The following is a 23166-nucleotide window of genomic DNA, read 5'->3' as shown; positions in this document are numbered from 1 at the left end:
TCATTTTGGTTTCTCAATTTATTATGCATACTACTATCATCATTGTATATCCTTATTTTTCAATGTATTATTATTATTATTATCATTTTATTTAATGTCTTGGGATATTGCACTCAGACTAAAATACATTGGATTTGATAGGGTTTGGGATGGGTATATGGGTTTTGCTTTAGAGTAATATTTATGTCTTTGTGTGTTATGTATATATTTTTATGCTTGGACCCCAGGAAGAAAAGTTACTACCCTGGTAGCAACTAATTGGGATCAAATTGCACAAGTAAATAAATAAATAAATATTAAAGGTATGCAATACTACAGTTTTTTTTTTGTATGTTTTAAAAACATTAACATTACGCTCTGATAGGACAGGATTATTTGTCCATATCCTGCAACCTAGAGTCCATCTGACCGAATTATACTCAATTTGTAGCACACATGGATACTGACACAGACAGCAGGGGTCTGTTATAGCCACTGTGTTATTGCCAGCACTGCACAATACCCTTCTCTCTGTTAACTGTTGGTTGGTGTAGCTATGTCCACTGCAATGTACTGCTATTGCCAAGATATGTTCAAATGAGAAGGTGGCCAATTTGATGACACTACTAAGTGAGCATAACAAGCTATTTGCAGTCGTTTTTGTTCAGCTGAATGAGTGGACCGCGCTCTGCCTTCTCCTTGACTCCTGACTGATACACCGAAAAGGGGAAGCATTCCTCAGGCACAATTAGCGCCCCGCAGACTGAGTCTGCATTATGAACACTGAAGTGTTTCCTTTACAGGACCATGGACAGCTCCACAGAGCTCCTGCAGGCAAGTGCATGCAGTTCATTAGAGACATGGCTGGCCTGCAGCAACCACCATCAAGACCTGACTATTATCTTCAATTAGACACTCGTGGTCCTGTTTAGACACACACACACACACACACACACACACACACACACATGCAGTTCAATACTGTAAGTAAACTTCTCCAGGCTAAAACTAGACATCTCACGTTGACAGCAATGATTTCAGAGACATTTGAGAGGTGTTTCTGGGAGATTGTAGTGCAAAGGGAACAACAGCTGTAAACCTTTATTAGGAATGGTCTTTATTTTGCGATTGATCGTAATAATAGAGCTGGATGCTAAAAATGTCAAAAGAACTGACTGCGGAAACATTTCTGTGTAATGTCCCTTTAAAATCTAAGCAAAACGGCCTGACGTTTTTTTAAAAACATGGGAAGAAGGCACTTAGCAAATTTAACAAGAAATTTGGAAAAAAAGAAAATAATAGAAATGAAACGAAAAACAAACAAACAACGAAATTACTGAAAAAAAGGGTGCTTAAAAATAATAATAATTTGTGACAGAATTTTCAATATATTATTGTAATAATTATGGATATAGTTTAATGAGTATTTGTAGTATCATTCTGTGTCCTCCAAATTAACAGCTGATCAGACCACATTTAAGGATGAGAGGAGCAGCTGTTGTGACAGCAACCTTTTAGACCCAGAAGAATGAACTGACATTCTGCTACGCCGTCTCTGCCCTGAGTGTGCTATAAACATCCAAAAAATGTAATATTCCAAGAGTGCTCTGAATAAACGGTCCAGCTCTAAAAATCTTGGATTTGTGGCAGCCAATAAATGTGTAAGAAACCCTGACTTAACATTACGTTACATAGGTTAAGTTTAGGAGAAAAAAGTAACTAAGGTTAGATCTAGAAAAATAAAGTTACAGAGGTTAGGTTCCCAAACATAAAGTTGAGTAGGTTAGGTATAAAAAAAGTAAAGTGACGTAGGCCAAGTTTAGAAAAATAAAGTTACGTAGATTAGGTTTAGGAAAATAAAGTTACATAGGTTAGGTTTAGAAAAATTAAGTTATATAATGTAGGTTCAGTTTAGGAAACAATCAAGATTTGGGTGTTGTCATGTTACATACTCAACGTTAAGTTACATGCTACATTTAGAGAATACAGTTACATGGGTTTGATTTAGGGAAACAATCATGATTGGTTGTCGTCATTTTAATGACTTAACAAGTGATGTAGACTAGTGTTTAGGAAAAGAAACAGGGTTTTCCATTGTCACGTTACAGACTTAAAGTAAATTTAGGTAGTGAAAGTAAAATGACAGATCTAAAATTCAAACTTCACTTGGTTTCACACCAGAAACAAACACCAGTTTCCTGGAGGAAATTCCTGTGTTTGTTTGACCTATCCACCAACCCCAGCTGCCTCCTCACAGGTACTTGGCGTTCAACCTGGAAGAGTCCCGTTTAGTCTGGCAAGACAATCTTAAAACATATAGAAAGGCCCTATGCCATGCCATCACCTCTTGCCCTTCACCGACCCGACCTCAGACACAGGTAGCTTGGATATGGCAGCATGGCCTGGAATTTATTCGGATCGTTTATCCCCCATTGACCTTCACTGACTCTCTACTTTGATTTCCGCATCCAAGCCATCAACATGCCTGTTAGACCCCATCCCAACTATGCTACTTCAGGAAGTTTTAACCTTAACTGACAATTCTTTATTAGAGATAATCTAATAAATATTAACGGCTATGTACCACAGTCCTTTGAAGTAGCTGTCATTAAACCTCTTCTAAAGAATCCCACTCTCGATCCTGAGATTTTAGCTAACTGGAAACCGATATCTAATCTCCCCTTTATTTCTAGAATCCTTGAGAAAGTGGTTGCTCATCAACTTTGTGACCTTCTCCAAGATAATAGTTTAATCAAGGACTTTCAGTCAGGTTTCAGAGTTCATCATAGTACAGAGACGGCACTAGTAAAAATTACTAATGACTTATTGATTGCCTCCGATAAAGGTCTGGTCTCTGTTTAAATCATATTAGATCTCAGTGTTGCATTTTACACCATCGACCATCATATCTTACTGCACAGGCTGGAACACTTTATTGGCCTTAAAGGAACGGCACTAGCCTGGTTTAAGCGATCAATCTTCCGTGCATACTGAGGTCTGCTCCGGAGTGCCACAAGGTTCTGTGCTTGGACTAATCTGTTTCACTTTATATATACTTCCCCTAGGCAACATGTCGTCGTTATGCTGATGAGATGCAACTGTATCTATCTATGAAACCAGATGACTGAACTGAACTGATCAGTAATCTAGACTTCAAACATGTCTGAAGGACATAAAAGCCTGCATGAGCCACAATTTCTTGATGTTCAATTCAGACAAAACTGAGGTTATTGTTCTTGGTCCAAAAACACCTCACCTGCTTTCTTTCATTTGCGTAACATCGCAAAAATTAGACATATCCTATCCCAAACAGATGCCAAAAAATTAGTACATGCATTTGTCACCTCTAGGCTGGATTACTGTAAATCCCTATTATTTGGTTGCCCCAACAAATCTCCAACTGGTGCAGAACGCTGCTGCACGTGTCCAAGTGGGAACCAAAAAAAGGGACCATATTTCTCCTGTTTTCGCTTCTTTGCACTGGCTCCCTGTAAAGTCCAGAATTGAATTTAAAATCCTCCTCCTTACTTGCGAAGCTAGAAATTGTCAGGCTCCATCCTATCTGTCACAGCTCATAGGTCCCTACCAACCGTCAAGATCACTGTGCTTTAAAAACACAGGGTTACTTGTGGTTCCCAAAGTCTCCAAAAGTAAGATGGGAGCCAGAGCCTTCAGTTACCACGCTACTCTTTTATGGTACCATCTTCCAGTTTCAGTCAGGGAGGCAGACACCGTTTCCACTTTTAAGGGTAGACTTAAGACCTTCCTCTTTGATAAAGTTTATAATTAGGGCTGGCTCAGGTTGCCTGGACCAGCCCATAGTTAGGCTGACAGGTTTAATCTGCCGGGGGACTTTCTATGATACACTGAGCTTCTTTTTCCTTCTCTTGCTCCCTTCATCCCTTCATTTACTGCATTACGCTAACTCCGTTGCCACTCCGGAGCATTCCTGCTCCCTTGTTTCCTAGTTTTCCCGGATCCTGGCTGCAATCTTGGCTGTGCCTGATCGTGGTGACAACCTTTGGTCGTGCTCGTGCTGTGGCTGCACTGATACTGTCTCCTGGCTTGCCCTGATTGTGGTCTTGGTTTTGCCATTGCTGTGGTCCTGTCTGAAGCCACGCCTGTGTTGTAGGTCCTAATTACGCCGATGCCATGATCATGCCTGACGCGACCTTCTACTGCCATTATTATGAGTCATGCCTCCACTATTAATATACGCATGGGACTTTTATCAACACCCACAGTATTTGCACATAACATCACATGCTATCATAGAGTGCATTTAGTAATTTTACTCCTATCACTATTGTAATATGACATGCTATTGTTACCATTATTTCTGTTGCATCTCTCCCCCTCTCTCCCCTTTTCTTCCCCTCTCTCTTTCTCTCTCCCTTTTGTCATTATTGTAATTTAATTGTTATTTACGACATCTATTGCACGTCTGTCCGCCCTGAAAGAGAGATCCCTCATCATCCTCTGCTGCTCTTCCTGAGGTCCTCTGTTCCATCTATTTTTCTGGGTTTGTGCATATTGGTCGCCGCATTTCTGAATCTGCATATAGCTGAGTTCATGTAATGTATGTGATTTTAAATTACATGATATATACTAAATTATTTTCTCACAATTAACTGGGTGGGTGGATATTCTGACTTTCCATTTTGCCCTTCATCAGGCCTACATCCCCAGTGTGTGACCACTTCTTCACTGATCAACCCTCTACAGTACCCCCTACTAGACCAACTGCACATTCAGCTACTTTAGTCCCAATGCTCACAGCTGAATGTGTTTTCTTTTTTAATAACTTCTCACTCACAGTCCATTCTCAGGAAGTCGTTGAGCAGTTGGAAGAGGGGGAAACTGTCCCAGCTGTCGGGCGGCTGCACTTCAAGAGCTGCGTCCATGTCGGCTGAGTAGAGACACAGGAAGGTCTCGGCGTGCTCCACCATCAGGTCCGACCACCACGCAAAGGCCTTCAGGTGGAAAAACAGAAAGACAGAAAGGAAAGGGAGACAGAATACAGAAAGTGGAAGAAAAGCAACAGGTTGAAAGTGAAAGAAAAAAGACAAATTAGATACAGAGAAGGGACATATATGTGCTCTCTATGGACACCTGATTGGAATTTACAGTTAACAATTTGAATCTCATTTACCATAACGGCTGACAATGTAATGCAACTCCACTGATCTATTGCAAATGTTCTTGTCTCTCTCTTTCGCTCTGTCTCTCACTTTTCACCATATGAAATCAAGTTGTTGCCACTGCGCGATCCCCGGGGAAGCATTCTTCACAACTCAGAGCGGAAAAACACAGCGCTTGTGCACGGAAAAAAATCACACACTTTTCTGTTGGCCCACAGAGGAAACAGCAGCAGCTCCTTGACAGGCATGGCAGGGAGCTACTTAAACACTCACCCGCAGCTCCTTCAGTGAGTCAATCAGAAGAAAAGAGCTAGCGAGCTGCGTCGTGCTCATATCTCCCCATCAAATAGACGCAGTGGAGTGACTGTTAGGGACCGGGCTCTCTCATGCACATCAAAAACACTCGCTTTTCCTCCATGCACCTCCACTCTTGCCGGGCCTCTTAAGAGGGACCCCTGAGGAACCATGGTGTTTGCTCATTCACATCAAGCTGTCAACACTGTAATGTGAATGTACCCATGGGCTTACGTGGCGGTGGTGGAGGGGATGGAGGGGTGGGTGCATGCACTTGCCATGGGAGCTCGTAGCATTGGGTAGTAGGTGAGATAGTTTGCAAGAAGGTATATCTACGAAGTGCCCAGTCATGTGATCATCATTTGGACATTTGAGAAGCAAGAGGTAAAACTTAAAAGATGCTTCAGGATGTTTCTTAAACCTTAACAACTCTAGGAACTCTTCTTTCAACGTTCTGCTGTCAGTGCAAACCAATCCACTGCAGTGTGCAAAGATTTAGAATATGAACTAGTTTCATTAGTTGTATTTCCATTTATAAACAGAGAGATTTTCCATTCCAGTTCCATTTCTGACAGTGACATTTCAGAGGACACAAAACAACTCCCAAAGTTAGTCCATCCCACCGCAAGAAACAGCAGTGACATGAATTTAGCTTTAACCTGCTTGGTTTCATGTAAATATAATTTCTAAATGCTTTATAGGCAACTGGACCTGCTTGAGTTTTTTGAAGATGTTTTAATCAGAGAGGCTTTCTCAGTTCTAGCTGTCTGGTTGGGAGTTGCACGCTTTCTGCCTTTTGACAATGGAAACTCAAAAATGTAATTGGCAATGTCTAATGATTAACAAACTGAACTGAACCTGATTTTTTTGTGGGAATGAGGCTATACAGACCCCGACAGGGCCACTGACCAGGCTGCCATATTTTAAGCCCCAGGAATGAGAATGGGTTGTTTTTTTCCATGTCATTTGTGTGAGTGGGTGGAAAATTAGCCTGCTTAGCTAGAAAGACAAACACTCATATATCAGAGGTCAAGAACCTTTTGCATTATGTTCTCGTTGAGCAACTTGTCATGGCATGATTGAACATCTAATGACACTATATCCACAACTCATAATACACCCTGTCTGGTTACCCGTCCAGTTGCCGTCTTTGTTTAGGCAATTAGTAGACCTACTTTTCTGTCACCATTTTGCTTTGAAATGCCCCAAATGAAACTCATTGTACAGCAGGAGGAATATTTGTTTATCGAGGTAGGACAGAAGAATCTTAGATGGTTATCAACATACAAGCGCCGCTAAACAACTTGCTGCAGTTTAACTCCCCATTTTTTGACCAAATACTAGATCATTTGTATAAGTTACATGTAGTAAAGTAGAAAGCCTTGAAGTTAAAATGGGTGATCACATGAGGGGCACAAAATGGGGCTAGTAAATAGGATAAGCAATAACCAGCTTTAGAGTCAAAAAATTAATCGAGGTAAATTGTTTTAAATTATAATACGTTTTGAATGTGGTTTCATTGTGAATTGACCCCAAAAAAGTAATTTAATCAAATATTTGCCAGGGTTGGAGTCTAACGCTGGTTAGCCTGGTTCACCGATGTGCTCACATTAATGAGCATCAGCATAGTGCATTTCATCGAAATGCAAGGGCGGTGATCACATCATTTGTCATCGCACAAAGCATGCCTCACATTTCCTCCATTGTGTGTGCCCAAGGATCCAATGGAGAGGAATAGGTGTCTTAAGGGGAAGGAAAGGTGACACAACACCTTCCTCAAGCTTACTTACTGGACTTGGTAGAATAAATGACACATGGCTAAACACAGGATAACCTATATTCAGGGATGGTTTAGGGTAACTCCTAGAAAACAAGGTACGGAGTTGTGCTTTTTGAGATGCAAAGTTACACATTCAGCATCAAAAGTCACAACTCTGCATTCTGTTTTCCCAGGGCGGAGCTTAATGAGCTCAACAAAAAAACACATGTTTAAGTGCTTGTCTCTGTTCTTTGTCACCAAAGGCAAAACTGTTGCTGGCTTAGAAGCTAACAAGCACTGCCACAAGCACTTGATTAGTGGTGACCACAAGCCGGAGGAGGTTCTGGGTCATTGTTGAGAAGGGAAACATTAATGATCCTCTACAACAATAGCTGTATCATTAAGTGCATGCACAGGATTTACAGTAAGGGTAGGGTGGGAGATGGGGCACTAAGACAATCACATACCTCTTTTCCCTGTTCAAACATTTCCCCGCAAACCAAATAAATCATTGAAATGAAAAGCAGAGAGGAAATAAGTGAATATTGAATTGACAGAAATAGTGATTCACAATAATGTACACAGCACAGCATTCATAGTGAGTGAATAGAAACATTGGATAGATTGAGGATCTTTTTAATTAAAACAAACCTTTAAAAATTAATGTTTTCTTCATTTCTTTTCTCTCTGATTTTATTATTTTTTGCTCTTATCCTCAAGTATATTTACAGCCAGACAAACATAGAAGTTGCTCTGCTGTGATATAAGGACAGACCTCATTGATAATTCTCGCCCGCTCCTACCAACTTGCCTACACTTTAGATTGTGTACTTTGTGTCAGACGGGGCCGGCTGTGCAGATAAGACATAGTATGATGATTCAAAGAAGCAGGTGGTCCCTGCTACAAATACTTTGTATTTACAGTAAAGCCCAGTCAGAAGGGATACAAAATAACTTGTTCAATTTATCTTCTGAAAATAATGTTGAGATCCCCTTTAGGTATTTTGATGAACATAAAAACTATATAGTGAAGATAAAGGTAAACAAATTGATGGAAAGTCCACAAATACGATTTCTGAAGTTAATCAATATCCCAAATACAAACCAGGCTTTGTGACTGATAAATCTGATGTAACAAAGTGGGAGACAACACCCTGTGGCTGCTGGAATACTGAAATTTGACAAATGTGGTTTCAAAAGGGCAGCATGATGCTTTCATAACAGTGAACAGACAAGAACAACTTCTGTTACCGCCTCTCGGTAATGGATTTCAGAACGAGACTTCTGCTTTAGCAAAACTTGGACACAAAAAAGACCCAAACAAAGGGTCCTTTCCATATTGTTTTTTGACTCTCAAAATAGCAATCTAAGCCTGTTAAAAAAAGCAAACAGTTTTATAGGACACAAATTGACAAAACACACATTCCCTGAGTGCTTATATTATAGTCTGTTTCACCTCACTTATAAGTGGAACTTTTCATAAAATACTTGTTTCAACAAGTGACACAAAAACATGAAAAAAAAGCATTAGAAGTACCAACCAAATTTTGAGCAGCTTTTTCTAAAATGAGTATTGGTGAAAGTTACAATATTCTCTGACACTCCAAGAGTGCAGTGTTTTGGATAACCAAACGGTACATTCCAACAGCGCTCCCAAGTTACAAACGGTACATTTTGTGCCAGAGTGTGCTCAGGCAATGAAATCATAATCAATGAATATTACAATGACCCATTGAAATTGATAATCATTAATGTTACAGTGCGTTTAATCAAAAAACTGCAGGTCCCCCATTTAACTGCATTTTTTTTACAATATGGCCGCAACTTAAACGTACAGTCCTGCGACCAATAAGGTGTCTACATTTCTACATCCATGGTCACTGCTCTTTCAGTCAGACACCAGCACATACTGCCATGAAATTGCAGAGCTGTGTGTGAGTGTGCGTGTGTGTGTGTGTGATACATGCACATTTACACTGACCTCAGCATGGTGTTCCTCGTTCTGCTGAAGCACCTCAATCACCAACTCTGCCAGGCGAATTGTGTCCTCCAGTTTTTTAGCCGGGGTGATTAACCGCCCTACATTCTCTGGAGCAAAAATGTCAAGGGTCAGTGCGGTTAGCCTCCAAGTCTGATCAGTATCTATACTTCTTTTTCTGTCTCCTGTTAATGCTGTATGCATGCAACCTAAAGTGTGCAAGAACATCCCTAGTCTAAGATATAAAAGTGTGTATTGTGTTATACATAACATAGATTGTAAAAAGGTACACAGCATGCATATTATCCTGCCAACTTCTAAACATTGGAGCTGCAGGATTAAGTCACTCACAAATTTTGGATATAGCTGCTGCCTCAAAAGTGATCCTTAGCCCAGTCTACAGCCTCAGCCTGAATCACTGGGACAATCTCATGGTCATATTAAAAATACAAGCATGAAATATCAAGTTGTTATAACTAGGGCTGGGTATCAGACCTTAGTACTTTTCGACTAAAGACTGAAATGTATTTGTGACATTGAGCATAGAAAAGTGTGAATTGGGGTCAGATTGTCACTGATTACATTACAATTGTAATAATTGCAAACTACATTTTTTTTAAGCAACATCAATCACATTTTGCCTCGCCCTAGTTATACTGTAATTCCAAGGTTACTAAATAGAGTGCTGCAGGAAGGAGTCCTAACACCCGGAAATTATTTAGCATCTCAGCACCCATAGTTCCCTCGTCCTGAAGTCGATGGGTTTTTTTGAAAGGGTTTCTGGTTATATGCCTGGAATAAGGGCTGCGTTTGACATAAGATATTTCACGTTTTGTTTAACAGCGTCATATACCTCAGTTAATACCACTCACATTCATTTCCAAGCTTTTACGTGTCTTGAAAAAGAGGGTTACTAACAAGTAGCTAAATGAGGCTTTAAAGGTTGTCAGGTACATAAAATGTCATCACACAGGCTATTCTCATGCCCTGTTTGTATGTTTTCCTGTGAAAGTAATGCACCAAAATTTGTACATATGTACCTAATTTTTACCTAATGATGAGCCAGGAATCTGTGCATACACCTGTAATCTGGAGTGCTGTGATCACTTGACTAATCCGCTGATGGAAGTAAAGAAGTAAGCGGTCCCAATAAGAGGTCAAATTACTCAAGTTGGGGCCAATGGTGGGTCATAAAATACAGGTCTTTCCTCTGTGATTTTCCCGATGTAAGAGACATTTTTTCAAAACCGAATCACAGTAACTAAACTTATGACACTAAACTCCATGACAATACATTAATTGCATAACTTCACGTAATGGACGTAACATCGCTTGTGGGCCGCTAATTCATAGGATATCATACAAACTGTAGTGTGTGCATTTTTGTAGGATATCAAAGGAATCGTTCTATGAGGATATGTTACATGACGCTGAATACAAAACTACAAAACTTGTCCACCTTTACAGCCCTGTTGCTTTTATAGAGAGGTGAAGTTTGCCCCCTTCCCATATCGCTCAATGGCACCTTATTTCGGAAAAAATATGTACAGTAGTCAACACTGAGAGACAAGTAGTTTTTAAAAAAAATCTAATTGGAATTGTGCCCTAAATTACACATATGATATTTCCCAATTTAAAGATAATTTTGCAATTTAAGATCGTCGCAATTTGCTGTAGGTTGGTAGGTGGGAAATCACTTAGTAAACTACATCTTTTTACTGGCACGATGACACAAGCTAGTAAGCTAGGTAACTCAGTTATGTTCCACACACAAATATAATGGCGTCTTACTTGATCTATTTTATCCAGCGACTGTGGGTCTTTTTATCAGTGAAAAGCAATACAACGAGAATGACCTGTCACTAGTCTGAGTATATCCCAATATGAAACACACAGGCAATGTAGCTTCAATGAGAGAGAGACCTATGCCATTAATTGCACATTTTGTGTAGTCATTCTAATTACGTATTTTTACGGACTTGAACTCGGGCTGCTGCAGGAGCCTGAGGCATAACGGGCGCACACTTTACCCAGTGAGCTAGAGGTTGCCCCAAGCTGCGACTTTCTTGACTTGAAAAATTATCTTTTAAATTGACAAACATCATATGTGTAATTCATGACACAATTCAAACAAGATTAAAACATTACTCTCTCTCTCACCATTGGCTTACATATATATTCCTGTCCTATGGTTGTCCACCAGAAGAGGAGAGACATCCCCTCTCAAGACTAGAGCTTTTGCAAACTATTCTAATCAGTTAACACAGCCATGAAAGGCTGTGTTAACTGAAAGGAAAAGGAGAAGCCTTTGTAGAAGAGGTAAGTGGACGAAATCATATTACAAATTTTAAGCTTAGTGGGGGGGATGCTGAAGTCAAGCAATTGTGGTGTTGTTCTTGACGTTAGCTTTTACCTCTGGTGATTGTATTTACTCTTAAAAAATCACAAAAGCAATATTCATTTGTGAAGATTATCTTGCTGAACAAAACGTGTCAGTATCATAAACTTTTGTTTGCCACAAAGCTTATTTCCTGCTATAATTCAAAATCCAATGGAAAAACCCCATAGACTGATAAGGGAATCAGAGCGATGCTAACTTCCGGTTTGGACTAATGAAAAATAATTGGTACAAACTGTCATCCCTGCAGCAGTCTCTTGCTAAAGCATTTTTGCTATAGCATGATCCACACAAGTGCTGAAAGCACTGTAAGGTGGCTGGATGTAGTGATGGTCTGTGGTATATAGTGATCGTGTGAATGCATTGCATGTCTGTGTCACTGTGACAGAAGAGTAATGATGTCATCCAGAGGAAACACGGGTGTGATGAAGGATACAAACAGCATGTACATTGAACACTCATCATGCAGCAATGTGGTGGTTATGTTTTGGTTATCTACGAAGTATCTGACTTGTAGCTGGTGAAGTTATATCTCACTGTACTTGCAGTAATAAACTGTACTTAAGGTTATTTTGACTTGAATGCAATGTCCTATTGTATACTCAGAGAAAGAATTTATGTCACAGCCAGAGAATGGACTTGTTGTCTAGTAGCATCAACTTAAGGTGGGTTTTGGCTGACTAGTGGTTTTAAAATTGACTTTGGTAAGAGGCATGTGGCATAAGCATGATAGTAGCAGAGTGCCTCCATTTCATCTATTATTCTCAAATATATCTATATACCTTGTTTTGCTTTATCACTTACAGTAGTGGCAGGGTAGGGTTGGGTTAGAGGTTGAGCTTTGTAGAGGATTGTGGATAAATTCAGAAGTATAAATCAATTCACTTTGAGATTTTAAGTATTACCCATCCTACAAAGAAGCCACAATGATGCAAAAAACTTGGAAGAGTAGAGTTACATTACTCTGGATATTCAGAGATGAACAAAAGGGAACTTTTCTTCCATCTTGTCTGCAATGTAAGTGGCACTGTCAAAACTGCTACCTGCTTTGTGTCAGTGCAAGAATGCTCTGTGCGTCTTTGTGTGTTTATTTTACTGTAATGGTCAGCATGCCACATAGTCAAGAAGTTCAATGGGTTAAAGGTTAGAACACTGAAATGAAATAACACTATATATCTTTACACACCAAAGTGTGTGTGTTGTGGTTCATGCTGTCTCACTCTAATGTCAGCAGCATCATCCTGCCAGATAAGAGCACATACACACACACACACACATGCACACGCACGTGCACACAAGCACACACACACACACACACACATAGTGTGTTACAGGGGTTAAATTGGCCATGTCAGAGTCATGACTGACTACATTCAGTCCACCTACTGGCACAACTCTTGTGGCTCAGAGATGTTGTGGACAACACAGCAGGATGATGGATGATTGCCTGCTAGAGCTTTAGTCATGGAAGCATGGCTGAAAGCTTTCACAGAATAAGACTTCTGTACTAGGTAAAAGAGGAGGGGGTGTTAGGATCAAGTAATGTCTGTCAAGTCAGAGCTATTATGTCAGAGTTTGGCAGTGTAGTTTCGGAAACAAAGGAATAATTGTTTTCAGCAAGTTATTTCCAGCCAGCCTAGCCTTGGTGCGGCCAGTCATGTTCAATAAACACTTGTTTATGGACAGTGCTTATTCACGCTTCATTGCTTTGATTGGTTGTAGGTCTATCTAGTTGCATCTAAAGGTATTTTGATCTACGTCTGTTGATAGCTTGGAATTCAAAAATGACTGGGAGGTTTTATACTAAATCGCATTTGCAATTTCGTCTGGAGATGCCAGGCTAATGGACTCCAACTTTGCAAGATCTAATCAGGACAGCAAGTTGACAGCTTCATTATGTCAACCTGAGACAGGACAGCTAAGGTTTTGATGGTTGTCATTGTTAGAAACTTCACTTCACAGAGTTTTAAAAAACTCAACAGCAATGTCTCTTTCCAGAAATCATGAACTGGTTGCTGAAGATTTTCAGTCCTCCAGGTCATAGAAATTCTAAGTTTGATATCATTGACAACTGGACTTGCTTGAGATTCTTGAAGACATTTCACCTTTCATCCGAGAGGCTTGTTCTAAATTACTGATCTGATGAAGTCTCTAGGATGAGAGATGAAACGTCTTCAAGAAACACAAGCAGGACCAGCTGCCTACAATATAACACCTAGAATCACAACCTTTTTGTAGGGCCATTTCATGTAGGAACTATTTTTTAAGGAACTAAGCACGCATTTACTTACTTATAGGTTCACTTTTTGAAGTGAATGTGTTATTTCTTATGCCCTCTTCTAAGTCATGCAGGAACTGAACAATCTCAACAAAGGTTGTGACTCCATTCTGATCATTCAGAGCAGTGAGAAACACCACATGGAGGGGTGAGGAGACTCGGGGGGGTTCACAACATTCCTGAGACATGTTCTTTGAAGTTCCCGTGCATTTGGCGAGCACTGTTCAGGTATCAGGAAGGTAGTGGCAGGATCTATGGTGGTATGGTTTAAGGTAGACTGAGAAATGAGCTAACAGCAAGATTAGACATACAGTACAACGTCACCTGGATCCTTCAGTTTTTCCTGAGACTTCTCCACTAATTAAGGGTTTGTTGTTGTTTTTTTAAAAGGATAGGTTGCAAGGATGGAGAACAGGTGGAAAGAGGTGGGGAAGTGTCAGGTAGAGGGTGAGAGAAAAGAGATTGTGATTTGTGACACAGAAGACTTAAGAAGAAGAAAGAAAAAAGGACACAAAATGCATAGCGCCATCACTTTGACCTAAAATCCAGCATAAAGAAATCTGTAACATCATAAAAACCTGTTAATATGGTTGTATAACTGTACAGTGCTGTCAGTATCAGTATTTCTGGGTAGTTTCATTCAAAGAAAGAGGCACCTCCACAATAGGATCCTTTCATTTGACAATTACAAAGATTCAAAGATTCAAGATTGTGTCATTCAAAGGATTTAGCATCAAATAAGATAACCTTTTAGTAACAACATTAAGTAGGTGGCCTGTTTTAATGTACCATGATCTTTAACACTTAAAGGATTTACACACAAGCAAAGTAAAAATGCATTCAAGTCGCAGACAGACAAAGAACAAGTAGATTGAGCAAGACGGAAAACAAGCTCACAGAGACATTAGAATGTGTTCTGAGTGGTTAAGAGACAAACTGGGCTTGAAACATATCAAGAAACTGTAACAAAAATACTTTTGAGATGAAAACAACAGATACAAACAAAGGACGTCAGGTATGACAAAAATGTGACAACGCTTGTTGTGGTTGGCGTGCATACTGGTTGTAGAGAAAAGTAAAAATGTGCGGAGGTGGGGGTTGGGGCTGGGGAAAGAGGAAGGTACTCACGAATGGTTAAATCCATGACTTGAGACGCCAAGCAGAAGACAGGATGTTCATACATCTCTCTCTTTTTCCCTACAGAGAAAGAGGGAGGATACCGAGGCATGCGAGAGGCCAGGGTCAGAGAAGCGAGCACAGAGGTCACTAGAGTTCGACCGATAAGAGGTTTTCAGGATCATTATCTGCACTGTTTGCGCCGCTATTTAGTATCTTAAATTTTCCATGAAAGCACATTGGTGTATCAACACTTAAATCAAAGATTTATTTTATCAAAGGTGCACTATGTATCACTGAGCACGTCCTCCCCCAAAAAGCTATAGTTTATTTGTACAAGCAACTTATTATGACCAATGTTTACATTTAGTGTTTGTGGTGATCTTCAGTGGCCATAGTAATATAATGGCCGCAAAGGAAGAAGTTGACACAGTATATAAAGCAACAAAGTTTATGTAGGGAGGAGGTTGAGGTGATGCATGGAGCAAACAAACACAGGACTTTCACCCAGGAGACTGCTGTTTGTGTCCTTTGTGAAATTGTTTTAAGTTACTTGCATAATGTTATTCATGTTAAGCACATTACACGTCGACAAGTGACATGACATACATAACGTCATGATAAGTACGTAATGTGACAATGCCCAACAATGTTTCTTGTCCTTAACCTACCCCACCTGAGGGGTGATGCTCCTGTTTGTCGTATGAGAGGGCAGGAACATGTGACCTATGTGGTCATTTGGGCTGGAGGACTTTTTGGTATAATTTTGAGATCTGAATTTACTATTAGCAAATCAGAAAGAAAATCACCCCAAAAACATCAGTTAAACAATGCAACTTAGCAAAAATATTTTTTTACAGAACTAAGTCCTAGACCTACACTGAGGTGGCTGACGCTACAGCGTACCCCTCTGATAAACACAACCTTCCTGATGTCAAAAGTAAAATCAGACAAATTTTACACTGTCTCCAGTTGTCACTAAATCATTCTTATTTAATACTACATTAAATTTTGTTTTAAAGTTATTTAGTGTGCCACTGCTTTTTCGAGCTTCTCTCTACATTTGTCCCAGTAATAGATTCCAATCAAACCATACTGACTTTGCTTCATTTTGGATACTTCTGGGTAGTTCTTTTGTTTACAATTTGTATAGCTAATTTGAAATATTCCAGAATTATCAGTAGATCAAAATTAACAAAATCTAGTTTGAATTTTGACAAGAATTACGTTATAGTTTAATTTGACCCATTTGTACATTAAAGGAACTGTCCCTTGGGCTGGAAGTAATCCAGCATACATAAAATGCTTGATAGAAGATATTAAATAATCTTATTTCTTAATCATAACAATCCTGGTGTGTCAAAATGAATTGAGTTGTAGTAATTTATCTATTAATTAAAATGTTACATAAAGCACCTTTGAGAGCTTTCGTTCCAAAATCACATCATCATTTCTCATAGTGACTTGGATGACACTTGCTGATTCATGTCCATGGATCATGTCCCTTCACTGAAATGCCAAAGTCAGCAGTTCAAAGATTAAAGGCTGTCTACTTTGGATTAACCATTCGTTCTGCCAAGCAGAGGTAAAATCCGAAATATCAGACTTTTTTCCCATCGGTAAAGAAGCACTACTATGAAGGAAAAGGGTTTTGGGGATAGTCAACAATCACAACTGAGAAACTAAGGTTCATCTTCCTTAGTGTCTTCAGGGAGATAGGTAATGGTTTCTTTACAGACATCGTCTTAAACTGACAATTTTTTGTAGTTCTATAGGGCTTACTGAATAACAACATATTGGGAAATGTAGTTATTTGCTGTCTTGTACACTCTTCAATGTGTGCTGATTTAAGCTACGCAACCTCCATCTGATCTGGCCTGAATGCAGGTTAAACACTGTTTGGCTTTGATCAAGAAGATCTTATTATAAGATTCTTATTATAATTGACATTTAACACTGTTAAAGGGATGAAGAGAGGCAGTAAGTGCATATGTGGACAAGTTAGAAAGAGAGATTAACCAATGGCTGTGACCTGAGGCATTATAGTTTTGCTTTGTCCCTCTATATGAATGTATCTCTGTCGGACTGTCTATCCGTCACATTCTCGTAAACAAGATATCTAAAGAACACCTTGAGGGAATTTCTTCAAATTTGGCAAGATTTGATTGTCAAAGGTCAAGGTCACAATGACCTTGCCTCCGTCTAAATCTTGTGAACATAATATCTCATGAACATCTTGAGAAGGTTTTCTCAAATTTGGCACAAACTTTCAATTGGACTCACCAATGACCTGACAGGAATTTGGTGATTAAAGGTCAAGGTCACGGTCACTTTACCTCTGTCTCATTCATGAAACCTCAATATCTCAAAAAGGCCTTGAGGCACTTTCCTCAAGTTTGGTAAGAACCTCCACTCTACTTAAAAATTGAATTGATCGATTTAAAAACTGATTAGAATTTGGTTGTCGAGGATCAAAGGTCAAGGTTAGTGTGACCTCCCAAATAACCTTTTTGGCCATAACTCAATAATTCATATGCTAACAAATAACAAATAACACATTTACACAAATGTCTAATAGACGATAAAGTGAAGAAATTTTATAGCCAAAAGGTCAACTTCACAGTGACATCATAATATTTTGCAAAAACATTTTTCTGGCCATTACTAAACACCATGACTCAAGAACAGCAGGGGAGACATTTGGCAAGATACTGAATTGGTGACTCTAGTCTTGGGTGCCGACCTTAAAACTGGAGCATCCATATTTTCACAGACTTGGATGTAAATTCTAAGTGCAACTTGAGGGTTTGTGGAGGCATGCAACCACAAGGTTGTAATTCTACTTTTTGCAATGTTATTTTTTCTTTTTATTTTTATAACTTTTAGGGATTAACTTCTGTCAACAATCTCAAATAAATGTGCTCAAATACTTTTAGTGACACATGGGTCCCCAGTATGAAAGGTATATTATCTATACAAAAATGATACCAGTTTTACGTCTGTGTGTCCGGTACAGGTAAATCCTCTGCATGTTTAGCCAAACTCTATCAAACTGAAAAAGTCACCTCTGAGCTGTGGTATTTCATCATCTTCATCATTTCAGCCTTGTGTACTTGGGAAACGTAGAACTACACAAGTTTAGGTTTTGGGACATGTTAGCATTCCAGCTATGTTTACAAAACAACAACAACAACAACAAAACAGTATAATACAGTGACTATACACAGCCTCTCTAAAAGCCAGTGCTCACAATTAGGTTTTGAGGTGTGAGGTCTGTTCCGTGAACAAAAAGCTAGATGGCTCTTGAATGGATTGGTGACTAGCTTCCTAACAAGACGCAACGTGTATATAAGACAGGAGTTGTTGGTGGGGTATTTTTTACTTTCAGCTGAGTTTTTTGCCAAGAGAAGCTAACAAAATCCAAGACTTTTGTAACAGATATAGAGGGATGAAATAGATAATCATTTAATCTCACTCTGGCTAAGACAGCAAATAAGCATATTTTCCATATATCAGTGTTAAGAGAAATTTAAAGAATTATCACATTTCTGTAAAAAGCAAAAATAAACAAACAAACAAATAAAGGATAGCCCTAAAGTAGTTACCAGATAAGTGTCCTGCTTAATTTGGGATAAAATGTTTCAGATGTCTGCAAATATTTATGATGCCTACGAAAGACAACCTGGACCATGCAACAGAAAAAAAACACTGAACTGCCACAAGGGGCAGTCCCATCATGTCTTGTTTATTGGCCTTCCTGTTTTCAATCAGCAGTTAATGAGAAGCAGCAAAAGCCAATAGACAAAGAGAAGAGTGAGTATGGAAATCATCACAGGGCGAGGAAGAGGAAGGCAGAGAAAGGAAAAAGAAGGAGCATCACTTAAGCTACCACGGAGGTCAAAGTGGGAGACAGAGGCAGTTTAGCACTCGGCTGAAAAAGAAGCTGAGGCATGGTGGGCGGAGTCAGCATAAAGATTGAATTGAATGCATTTTTACTTACTGTACATTTGCTACTAAAATAAGCTGAAGGTAAGACAAAATCAACACAGCATTTGGGTTAAAACAACTGTCATGCCATTGAGTACATTATGAAAGGGGATTCTAGGCCTTTCTGCAGCTGTGAAGAGGAGAAATTAGGTTTCGTTTTGAAAACCATATATAAAATATACAACAGTAGGCTACTGTGCGGCTGCTTCATCCTAAGGATCCCTATGGAAAAACGTATATCTGTGTTAAATATGTACAGTACATTAGCAGTAAGTAGGGATGTCAGTTTTGGGTAACTTTGCTCCCAAAAGCCTGACAGAAGCTAACTGGGTATTATTAACTGGTTTATTTTCAAAGTAAAACAAAAAGCTGTATAATATATATATATATATATATATATATATATATATATATATATATATATATATATATATATATATATATATGCTGATATATATATATACATACGTATATCAAAAAAATGCTGAAATGTTTTTTTTAAAAAACTCTTTGTTTACTCTTATTATCTGTAAAATAATTTTCACAGTTAAATTGTAAAAATAATATTAAAAAAACAGAGTTTAGTAGAGTTTTTCCCCTCCATAATATTCTCACTAACCACGCTCTTCTTCATTGGTTATCTTGGCCACTCTGCACTGTGTACGACCTGACTCTACCCATCCTCCGTTCTCTCCCCAAGCTGCTCTGATGAGTAAGTGTTTTGATTTTGAGCTGCAAACCCCTTTAGCATTGTAAACTCATGTATGTTAGCACCACTAGTCATGCTGTTACCTCTAACAGTTCCAACAGAGGTAACACAGTTAACAGAGCTAGTAGTTGTAGAGTAGAGCTACGCAGTTTACATTGCTAATGTGGCTTTGCAGCTCATAGTTGACCAGCTTACTCACCAGAGCAATCTTGGGGAAGACTTGGGGACGTGGGTACAATGTTTCCACAACAAAGTTTTTCTGCCAGCATCTGGTCAGGACACTGTTACCGGAAGTAATCGCCAAATAAGTGCAACTGCTAGCTAGGTCCCTGCTGAACCTCTGGTGGTCAGTACAGAGCAATCAAGGCTAATTAATCAATGTAGCATTAAGGTCTTATTAGTTTGTTTTTTTTCATATGTTACAGTATAGTTAGTATTACTACTAACTTGAAGAGTAGCAAAATTAGTCTTTAGACCGACATCCGTTGAAAAATGTTCTTAGCGGTTCAGTGATTAAAAGTTATCCGCTGACATCCCTGGTTGTAACTTATAGAAGTCAATCCCAAATCACTAAATGTTCTCACCTGTAATTTGATTAGTTTTCTTAACCCTTAGTGAACATTTTGAATTTTTCTAAAATGTCATGCACAACAATGCAGTAGTGATGGAGGGGGACCCTACCTTCCAGTTTGGCGTACTCTGACAGGCGTTGGTAGTTGACCAGAGCCGCCTGCTCCAGACACTTACGGATCACAGTCTTGACTTCCTCTTGTGGAACAGGGGTAACAATATCTTTCATCAGAACCTAAAAAGGAAAGTCAGTTTTAAAAATGATGCTATGCATGTAGCGAGCACAGACTGCCAGTTTGAAGCCTTTGGCCACTCATCAAGCTGAAAAGAGTTGGGAGCGAGAACATATTGGCTGCACAGAAATCAGCTGTCTCTGAGCTGTTTATTTCATGATGGAAAGCTAAATTAATGGGTTAAAAAATTACACATATTTTTCCGGCAGAAAAGAATGAGAAGAATGACTTACTCTTTCAAGCAAGGACAGAGTTGCTTTTAGTGCTCCCTCTGGCCGTCCAAAAGGAAAGCAGTACCTATGGAAGAGACAGGTCTGACTGTCATGTGAACTCTTGGCAGTCCAGTTTGGAATGAGATTGGTGCATCGTTGCTGCACATGGTTCCTACCTAAAGTGTGTAATCTGGTTCTCCAGTAGCACCCGTAGTCTCTCCTTGATCTCCTCAAAGCGTTCTTTCTCTTCCACGGTCACTGTGCCGATACCATCAGGCCTAAAGACAACAGCAGGGACAAGTAATGAAAGCTTTTGCAGTCTCTCCAGACAGCCTGTCTCTCAGTACTGGGGAATCAAGTACACCAACCAACTGAAACTTTCAAAACATACGGTGAATATTTTTGGATATCAATGCTTCATTTACATGTAGGTTCACATGTTATTAATGCCTCTCCGAATCTCCTCAGGTTCTAAGAACACAACAAACCGTTGTAGGACACAAGAAAAAGATTAAAGAGCTCCAGAGCCAGGTCTCAGCAGTGTGTTGGTGAGTTTACAAATGTGTTCACCTCATGAATTTGAAATGTAGGCCTAACTATTTCAAGGTGCACTATTGTGGGTCTGTAATTTTGGAAAATGTATGATATATAAAATGATACAATGAAAATGCTTTATTTTTGAGTCTGCATATAGCCAGAGTTGTCCTTATTTGAAGTGTAGTCCATTTTCCATTATAGATTTGTGTTGATAAAACACAATTGTGAGATAATTGCGTTTCCATTGAGTGATGTTCTGCAACTTTTCCTCTGGAGAAGCATGTTGATGGATGTTCAGAACATTAGTCAATCAGCTTTATTTCTATTGCAGCCACCACACCATTATTTCCAATCCAAGGTGATGTAGGTGTGCTATGGAGCAAGAGGAATTGTGATGTTGATGTTGTTATGTGATGCAATAACACCTCTTGTAGCTCCTGCTGCATCATGAGGAAGCCAGTTCCTACTTACAAGCACATAGCCATAGCATCATTTTTGTTATCAAGGGGAGGTTTTTCTTCTTCTTCTTCTTCGCAATTCACAGAAACTCGCCTAATTAACATAACAGCATGAAAACATAGACATGTCCGCACCCCCACCCCCCAAACAAAAAAACACAAACAAGAGCGATAGCTGTGTTTCGTTAAGGTTGTTATTGAGTATAGTGATCAAGACCAGTTAAAATCTGTACTTTATTATATGTTGAGGCACGCTCTCTATTACATCTTCACATACATTACAACAATTAAAGACTGCCATAGACACACACACACACATATACAGAAACAAACACACACCCAACTGTTAACTCTCTGTCAGAGACACTAGTCTATTAAAAATAATGTATTTGCTTTGCTTGCACAATATCATGTAAAATTACAGATACAAAGGTTAGGCATTGTCTGTATTAGCAGTGTTACATCCTATTTTTTACTATTTCAATACACACGTAGCAATTACAGCTTCTCAAGAAGGTATGTGTGTGCCTGTGTGTGTGTGTGTGTGTGTGTGTGTGTGTGTGTGTGTGTGTGTGTGTGTGTGTTTGTGTATGTGATGTGTTTATTGTTTGTGACATGGTTGGGTCTGGGTGGAGTGTGAGCAGAGTGCATGTGACAGAAGAAGCGTTGGACTGGTGGCCATGACAGCATGATGAGAAGCAGGAGACATGACACTCTCCCCCCTTTTGACATGTCATTTCAGCAGACAGTGAGAAACTCTCTCCTTGTGCCTGTGTGTGTGCACGCGTGTGCGTGTGTGTGTGGTGCTGGTGGGGGGAGTGTATTTGCTGCACTGCCTCGTGAGTGCTTGTTAGATTTTGAGGAGGACCAATTTGCTTAGCATCATCTCGGCAAGGCTCGTCTCGGTTTTCATGGGTATTTGAGCAGACAGTGTCAGTGTGTCACAGCCACCTGTGGGCCTCTGCAGGCTGCTGAAAATCATGCAGCTGAGGACGAGATAACTGCGTTTGAGTGCGTGAACTAAAATAATTAAACAATAAATAAAAATAAATAAAAATAAAAAACAATTTAACACTAAAATAATGGTATTAAAGTTACAGGAGTGACCAAAATGATAAGAAGAGGTGCCCGTTTTCATTTCTGAAAAATTGAGAGCAGACTAATAAAAGCATGAATGTAGCCTGAAACACCATCATAACAAACTGGTGTACTTTATACTAGTGATGTAAAAATGAATAACCCTGAATGATTTTTTTTGTCACAGTGGTGGCTATTTTTTGTATATGATTGTTTATGATAATTAGTAGGGCCGGCCTGATACACTATCAGGATTCTTGGGTTCTGATTTTATATATTTTGTGATTTTAAGGGATTGTTATTCAATATCACAATTTATTGTTAACTTTTGAAGGGATAGTTCAATATTTTTGAAGTGTGTTTTTATGGGGTCCATAGACAGTGTATTACATACAGTAGATGTCAGTCCGCTATCCCCCAGTTTGGAGAAGCAGGGTGGA

At 39.3% G+C, this 23166-nt stretch overlaps 1 protein-coding gene across 5 annotated transcripts in view; it reads right to left on the bottom strand.

Moving 5' to 3' along the window:
• Window positions 1–23166, bottom strand: part of cadpsa (Ca2+-dependent activator protein for secretion a) — a 221026-nt gene that overhangs the window by 70439 nt on the left and 127421 nt on the right. For 2 of the 5 annotated variants that reach the window (XM_088083262.1, XM_088083266.1), the window contains exons 15-20: window positions 20831–20932; window positions 20676–20739; window positions 20321–20444; window positions 14152–14184; window positions 9155–9261; window positions 4796–4952 (exon numbers count right to left, since the gene is read on the bottom strand). In XM_088083262.1, coding sequence (XP_087939388.1) covers window positions 4796–4952; window positions 9155–9261; window positions 14152–14184; window positions 20321–20444; window positions 20676–20739; window positions 20831–20932 — 587 coding nt within the window. Of the gene's footprint in view, window positions 1–4795; window positions 4953–9154; window positions 9262–14151; window positions 14185–14955; window positions 15025–20320; window positions 20445–20675; window positions 20740–20830; window positions 20933–23166 lie in introns of all 5 variants that reach the window. The other 3 variants (XM_088083281.1, XM_088083269.1, XM_088083279.1) reach the window with 3 other exon arrangements.

Source organism: Plectropomus leopardus, chromosome 2 (genome assembly GCF_026936395.1).
Source record: "Plectropomus leopardus strain MGB_pleo_1.0 chromosome 2, ASM2693639v1, whole genome shotgun sequence".
NCBI classification, from domain to species: domain Eukaryota; kingdom Metazoa; phylum Chordata; class Actinopteri; order Perciformes; family Serranidae; genus Plectropomus; species Plectropomus leopardus.
The sequence above is the reverse complement of the archived record's forward strand: the minus strand, read 5'-3'. Positions and strand labels throughout refer to the sequence as shown.